This window comes from Furipterus horrens, unplaced genomic scaffold, assembly GCF_987537825.1.
Source record: "Furipterus horrens unplaced genomic scaffold, mFurHor1.1.pri manual_scaffold_10, whole genome shotgun sequence".
Classification (NCBI taxonomy): domain Eukaryota; kingdom Metazoa; phylum Chordata; class Mammalia; order Chiroptera; family Furipteridae; genus Furipterus; species Furipterus horrens.
Genome location: NW_028327180.1, coordinates 45,776,773 through 45,784,985, shown reverse-complemented (window position 1 = coordinate 45,784,985; position 8,213 = coordinate 45,776,773). Strand labels below are relative to the sequence as shown.

Sequence of the window (8,213 nt, the reverse complement as noted above, 5' to 3'; positions counted from 1 at the left end):
AGCTGCCCCTCGTGCTCTTGCCCTGATGCCAAATAATTCAGTTCCTCCCCCTTGATGCCCTCCAAGCTGCTGACCTGGCACTGGAGCTCAGATAGAGTGAATCTGAGTAAACCTATGCACGAACCCTTTAAGAGGAACTGCCTGGGACTCCAGCAGTTTTTGTCTTAGCCTTGATCCCCACTTTTTTTTCAGCCAAAAGTTATGGGAACTTCTCTCCCTGGCACTGGAACCCTGGGCTGTGGGGTATGGTGTGGGGCTGGGACCCCTCACTCCTCAGCCGCAATATCCCTCCTAATTTATAATGCCACACTTGGGTATGGGACCAGTTGGTTGCAGCACCTCTGCCCCTCCTACCAGTCTTGCTGTGGTTTCTTTTTTAATTCTATAGCTGTAGGACTTCCATTCACCTCAATTTTTGGTGGTTCTGAATGATGGTTGTTATGTAGATCAGTTGTACTTTTGATGTGGTTGTGGAAGGAGGCGAGTACCGCATTACCTTCTCCTCCATCTGGACCGGAAATCTATTGTAGAAGTTTATTTTGGAGAACTGAATTAACAAGTGACTCTATTTAAGTTACCTTCCAGGTAATGAGGATAGTTTTGAAAGATTTGCACGTTTAGTATAAAACTGGTGACACTGAATCACAGGGCTGGGTAGAAATTCAAGCTCTTTTGTGCATCACCCTCTGATCATGGAGATGGAAGAGATTCCTGCACATGAAGAGATATGAATGAATGATATTGATATAATTCATTCACTGTCTATGTCATAATTAGGCCAAAATTTAGAAAAGTGGAGATATTTTGTCTAGAGCTATAGAGGAATCATATTTGTACACAGCAGTGTAATTTTGAAGGACAAATAGGAAAATAATTTAGTACTAAATTTTAAAATATACTAACCATCCCTTACCTCAATGAAAACTGGCCCTCACACATAGAACCCATCTTCCATACATCAGGAGTAGATTACAAAATGGAAAAACAATTTGCAGAGTAATCAAATAAGCAATGTTTTCCCAGCTTTCAGGTCAATTTTGACTAAAGATCATAATAGGTCCATCTATTTAAGACATTTTTCTTTCCATGTGGACTCTGTCTGGAGATATGTATTTGATAATCAATGTTTGCCAGGGACTATGGTAGGCATTATGGACACCAAACTGAATAAGAGAATAAAATCAGAGGTTCAGTTAAAAATCAGCAGGATGTGAAAGTCTGCATTATCAGTAAGAGTAGTTAAGGGAGTGAAATAGACTAGAATGATAGACCAAGTGAAAACTGTATTTCACATTTCCCTGTGCAAAATGTCACATAAACAAATTGAGTTTACAAGTGTAGTTTATTTCATGTAGGTAATACAATTCATGAATATTCTTTCAATAACATGAAGAAAAATTCTTGAGATATTATGAGCCATTTGTGAAGAAATTATTCTTAAGGAATCCATATGGTCCCAAGAAATGAATGGGAATTTCCAAATATTTCTTATTCAAAGTTGGGAAAAACTTTGTGAGAGTGAGATAATGGACAAAAGAGAAGAGGTCTATGTATAGGGCAGAATACATGATAAACTGAAGTCCTTCTATTGCATAGAGAAGTTGAATTCAAATAAATGGAAATTCTAGTAAATAAATAAAATAGGCATATTAAACTTTCTGAGGCCATTGACATTCCTCTCCACACACTGGCACATGGCCAGCTCCCTCTCGTACTTGACTCTGAAGTCTTCAGAAGCAAGATGGGAATTGTCAATCTGCAGAATGATGTGGGCATTGTAACAGAACTTGCAAAAATCTAAGCCCTCAGATTCTTGATGGTGTCGAAATGATGTCCCCATTCTCTGTTCTGAGGTCCCTTCTTCTCCAGAAGTTCCTGGATTTTTCTCTCCAGTCTATAATTATCAGCCTCCAGCCTCCAATTATCAGCCTCCAGCCTTCCACCCTCTCCAGGTTGGCGGCCAGGTAGTCATTCAGGCATTGTATAGACTCCTTCTTTCTCTGATTGCCCCTCAGGCCTGCCAGACCCCTGGCATCCCTGCAGTAAACAATGCTGCAATAAACATAGGAGTGCATATATTCTTTCAAAATAGTGTTTTGAGCACTTTCTTGAATTATCTGTACATGGACCCATGCAGTATACATTCTTAATTTTTGTATGGCTCCTTTAATTCAGCAAATTCTATATTTTAAATATATGCACTTTATTGTATGTCATTATACTCCAGTAAATTTTATTAAAAAGTCTTATGTCTCAAGGAGCATTGAGAACACAGTAACTGAGTCACATTTTATCAGGGGTTGAATATATGTCTTCTAACTGGGTAGAAAGCAAGTTGTCATATATGGATAAAAATAGTGGGATTAAATTAAGGCTATTACATTTGATAAACTCATTTTTTGTGAACAGATGTTTAACCTACATGTACAGCTAAACTGACATAAAATGGCTCAACACAGGGGTGCACTACAGCCTCATACAACATCAAAAATGAGCCCTAGACACACAATGTAGAGACTCACAGCTAATGCAGACTCAGGAGATTCTGAGCAGAGGTCAGAACAACTTCCATTATACAATCCCACTCAATAATAAAGGCATTATACTAACCTGTTCTATTTAGGATGGTTGTTATGCAGCAATAACTAATACAATAATGGAAGCAAATAGCACTAAAGGCAATTATAATAATTGTGTTTCTTATATTCCACATATATTCTGATATTTTGGACAGCCTTCATGGTTACTTTGTTATTCAAGTTCATTGCAGATAACTGTACTAACAGGTGGCTATGTTGCGATTCCCTTCTAATGGTCTCCAAGAAGTCGGAAGCTCATGCACATTTGTGCAGAAAACCTGATGATCCTGAATCACATGACCAGGCAAGAATGCAACATCTTTTGTGAGTCATTTTTGATCATGAGAAAAGATCCCTGAGCATGAGAGAGACATATGATGGATAATCTGGAAACTTTTCATTTATTATCCCTTTAGCGGTTATGACAAAATTTAGAAAAGAAGAGATATTTTGCTTAGAGTTATAGAGGAGTCATAATTGTAGGTAACACTGAAATTTTCAAGCATAAAAAGAAGCATAATTCAGCATATGATAGAATTACCCTTTTCATGGTTAAAACATTTAACCAATCACTCCAATGCAAAAAGCCCCTTACACATGGGCATCAGTTTTCCAACTTGGATGAGTACAGCAATACTTTGCATAATAATAAAATTAGTGATGAACAATTTTGCTTCCTCATATTTCAGTTCATCTCTGACACTCAGGCCATATTAAGTTAATCTATTAAAATGTGCCTTTCCATGGAGGCTTCACTGGTAGGTATAAATTTAATAGTCAATTTTTGTCAGTGCCTACAGTGGGCATTGGGACACTGAGCTGGATAAGGCAATAAAAGCAGGAGAGTACTGAGGAAGCAGAATGGCACGTTTGTAGTGTAAGTGCTTGACACTGAACTTGATTTCCAAGACTTCCATTTCAAAGATAACCATGATGAAGAAACATGTGGCCAGCTCTCTGACTCAGCTACTAGCTAAGCACCCGGACAAACTCACCTGTGAGGGTTCCTCATAGAAAGATGACCTAGGCAGTGACCCACTTTTCACTTTTCACACCCTAACACCTGCTCTTAAGTTTTAAATTCACCAATAAAGAGTGTAGCTTTGAAACTATCCATCCTGCCCTCGCACCTGAATAAAAGCAAAACCCACAGTTGTGTTCTCTCTCTCCCTCTCCCTCTCTCTCTCTCTTCCCTCTCTCTCCTTATCTCTCTCCTCCCCCATCTCTCCTGTGACCTCATGTGTGGACCTTAGACAGTCTGTGTACTCTCCAGGACCTCTGAGTAATAAACCTGCTTTTACCAGGTTTTCTAAGGTTTGTTTCTGGGAGAACCTTGCAATCATAAGAACTGCGAGGGCTGGTCCAGCCACAACATTGGCTCATTGGTGTCACAAGAATTCAGGGCTCAGGTGAGTGTCCCAGGCATTTTTAGTGAATACCTGCATTGTCAAAAGGCTGAGACTTAAATAGGACAATGTTTGAATTCTACATTATTAGAAAGAGTACTTAAGGTAGTGACATAAAAATGAGTGACAGACACAAAGTAAAAACTGGTATCATATTTTTCTGTACAATGAAATTAAATAAATGTCCTTAGATGCCAAATGTAGCCTTGTCCATATTCGTAATACAACTCTGATTACTCTTTCAGGAAAACTAGAGGAAATGTTTTTAGTATAATATATATCATTTAAGAAGACATTATTTGAGAAATTCAAGTCTTCTCATGAAACATATGGAAATTTCCAAATGTTTCTGGTCCAAGTTTGAGAAACACTTTCATAATATATAAACATGATCCGAAGGAAAACTGTCCATATATTTTAGCAGAAGCTTATAAAGTGAGTTACTTAAATTTAGAGAACATGAATACAAGGAAATGGACATTCAAAGAAGTGGACATGCCAGTCTATTCCAAATGATCAAACTATCACAGCTTCTTGTTTCAAGACATTGAGCCACACAATCAAGGTCACATTTTCAGCCCCAGGACAATTGTCCATTGTCTACCTGCCATTCCAAAAACTCTTTTCAGAGCCCTCTTTATGTCTTTGTTCCTGAGACTGTAGATGAAGGGGTTCAGCATGGGTGTGGCCACGGTGTACATCACTGAGGCTGTTGCACTTGACTGTGAGCTGTGGGTACCACCAGAGCTGAGGTACACGCCTAGGACTGTACAATAAAATAAGGAGACAACTGAAAGATGAGAGGCACAGGTGGAAAATGCTTTGTACTTCCCTTGAGCTGATGGAATTCTATGTATGGAGGACACTATCTTAGAGTAAGAGTAAAGGATCCCAGCCAGGGGACCACCAGCCAGCAGCCCAGTTGCAATATACATCACTGTGTCATTAAGAAAGGTGTCAGAACAGGCAAGTTTGATCATCTGCTTAATTTCACAGATAAAGTGGGGGATTTTCAACTCTGCTCTGAAGGACAGTCGCAATAACATTAAACTATGTAACAGGGAATTCAGGGCACTTATGACCCAGGACACCAGAAGCAGTAGTCCACAGAACCAGGAGTTCATGATGACTGTGTAGTGCAGAGGGTGACAGATGGCCACATACCGGTCATAGGCCATCACAGTTAGAAGGAAGTTGTCCCAACCTCCAAATAATGTGAGAAAATACATCTGTGTGATGCAGCCTGCATAGGTGATGGCTTTGCTCTGTGTCTGGATGTTCACCAGCATCTTCGGGATGGTGGTAGAGGTGAAACAGATGTCTACCAAGGACAGGTTGGAGAGGAAGAAGTACATGGGAGTGTGGAGGTGAGAATCTGAGCTGACAGCCAGGATGATGAGCAGGTTTCCAAACACAATGATCAGGTACATGGAGAGGAACAGCCCGAATAGGAGGGGCTGCAGGTCTGGTTCCTCCGATAGTCCCAGGAGAAAAAATTCTGAAGTTGGGGTATCATTGCCTTGTACCATGTGACAGTGGTCACGCCTAGGAATAAAAATTTTAATTTTCACATAAGTGGGCATAACTAACATGGTGGAGATGCCATGATTACAATGCTATGGGAGGACAAAAAGCCTGTATAAAAGAGAGTGGGATGGGGGTATATTTATGGGGAATTCAGGGAAACCTAAGAACAGGTATCATTTGAACAGGGACCTCAAGGAAGAGAAAGCAGGAGACACTAGTTTATTTGCAAAGCGTATATCCTGCCAGGAAAGAGCCAGTGCAAAGGGCCAGAGGTGACACTTGTTTCAGATTCAAGGCTCAAAGTAGAGCCACCTGGTGAGGGGAATGAGCAAGAGAAGAGCAATGAGAGATGATGTCAGAGAATGTGGGGAAACAAGGTGGCATTTCTGCTGCTGCTGAAACTTCAAGTCACAGGGAATCCCTTGTCCATAAGTTGTTCCTTGCACTTTATCAATTTTGTTTCTGTGTAATATTGTGAATAGAAATGATTCCCTTTCTTGTTTTCATATGTTGGTTAACAGTCGTACATCTTGATTTTAAGGCTCACAGAGTATATTTTCTTATGTAGCCCTGCTTCATTACCTACTGGGCCCTCAGACTCACCTGGGTGAGGCTCTGAGAAGAAGATATCTGTGTGGAAGTCTGAATTGCTCCATGGATGGTTGATGATGGAGACGGAAGCTCTGTCCCCAGACAAGTGAGCAGGAAGAAGTGAAGCGTTGGTCCCCAACTAGGCTTGGGTCTCCAAAAGCAACAACCATGTTCTGTTCAGCTCCTGGTTGTACGTGCAGCAGAGGCTTTATTTTCAGCTCCCTATATCTGCTCATTAAATACTCTTTCCATTGTTATTCTTCCTCTGAGTACATTGTGTCCCTTAGGACACTGATCTGGACAGAACAGAAAATTTTCCTGCTGGTTCTGTATTCCCAGTAGACCATATTAAAAGTCAGGTGAATCCAGCTTTCCTTATTTCTTTTCCATTAACTCACTTGCCTTCCAGAGGTCTGATCTCTTTGCACTTTATCCCAATCATGTGTTAGTGTTTTCTCCAAATCAAAGACTGAGGACCCTGTCCTGACTAGGTCTCATGGACCCCTAGAGTACTGGCAGCTGGTGAGCAACAGCTCTTCCTATCTCTAGAAATTGCTGTTCCTCTTTGAACAAGACAGAGATGTGTGTTCCTTTGCTATAAAGCCACGGTACTATGATCCTTGGCTGCATGATGTTTTTGACAAGTCAATTAGGAGATTCCTGCTTGTAACACAAATTAAGAGCTGGCATTTAGTGCTTAAATTTAAAAATGTTTGGTAATTATAAAATACCATATGATATCACCTGATACAGGAGACTAATGAACAATATTGAACAAGGAACAGAATAACAGTTATCGGTGGAGGGGAGAAGGGGACAAGTGAGGGAGGGGTTTGGTAGAGGAACTAGTGTAAATAATCCATGGACATGGACAACAGGGTGGGGAGTGGCTGTGGGAGAGGGGGTGGGCTGGGTTGGGTGGGGGGAGCAATGGAGGAAAAAGTGGGACAACTGTAATAGAAAAACAATAAAATTAAATGTTTTTCTTTTTTTAATTAAATTTTAAAAATATATATTTATATCTTTTTATGCACCTCAGACTGAATTTAGATTACTACATAGATTATCTTATTTCATTTTTACAAATGTACATTTCCTGAGATAGTACAATTGTGAACTTCATTCTAAGTTTGCAGAAATGGGATTTGGAGGGTAAAAGTAATCTGCTCAAAATTATGAACTGAGTAAAAGGTGAGCTTTTATTAGAACTCCATCAAGATGTTCCCAGTTCTTATGCTCTAGACCAGTGGTAGGAAACCAAGGGTGATTTTGCCTCTTGAGAACACCTAGCAATGTCTGGAGAACCTTTTGACTACCAACGGCACCAAGTGGATTGAGGGCACGGGTGCCTCTCAACATCTTACAATGCATTGGATGGCCCCACCCCGAAGAAGTATCCAGAAGACATGTCAACAGTGCAGAGATGAGAAATGCCATTCAGGACCAGGACTTTTCCAGCATCAATGTGTACATATATTAACTTGGGATCTTGTTCAGATGTAGATTTTGATCAGTGGGCCTAGGGTGACCCAGAGATTCTGCGTTTGTAACCAGCTCCTAGTTAATACTGATGCTGTACGTCCTGGTCTGTGACCACTCTGGGTGCCAAAGCTGTTGTACTGTGTGTTAGATTCTGGAGCAAGCAGATTTTGGCCTTCCTCAACTAGAGCATTCTCACACACGTCAGGTCTGGCCTTAGGCTGTCACACATTGAACTCGGTAGTTCAGCTCATGAATACTCAGGTTCACATGTGCCTCTTGAATATTTCTCTCATGATAGGAAATGAAACTTTCAGGTCTTTGGTTCCTTTCCTATTGTATAAATAGGTAATTTCCATCTATGTTATGGAGTTGGTGTGAGAAGTTAGTCATATTTTAGAGCTGATGAGAAATTACTGGCACAGAGAAGATGCTCAATCTATAGCAGTAGCTGTGACTATGTCCCAGTTCTACATTTACTAAGCTCATTGTGAGACCAGAGGACTGGCAGGGACAGAAAGTGAGTCCAGCATGGCCCTTCTCCTGGGAGAGAGAGTTGTAACCTTGAAAGTGGACCTGTTCACAGGACCGCTCACAGGGAGCAGAGTGCTTGAGAGGCCACCGATCTGTG

General features: G+C 40.7%; 1 protein-coding gene across 1 annotated transcript; it reads right to left on the bottom strand.

Moving 5' to 3' along the window:
• Nucleotides 1-4,551: 4,551 nt before the first annotated feature.
• LOC150000003 (olfactory receptor 7A17-like) lies at nucleotides 4,552-5,514 on the bottom strand. Its single transcript, XM_090288860.1, has one exon. It carries the CDS (start codon nucleotides 5,512-5,514, stop codon nucleotides 4,552-4,554), a length of 963 nt encoding a protein of 320 aa, XP_090144986.1.
• Nucleotides 5,515-8,213: the final 2,699 nt, after the last annotated feature.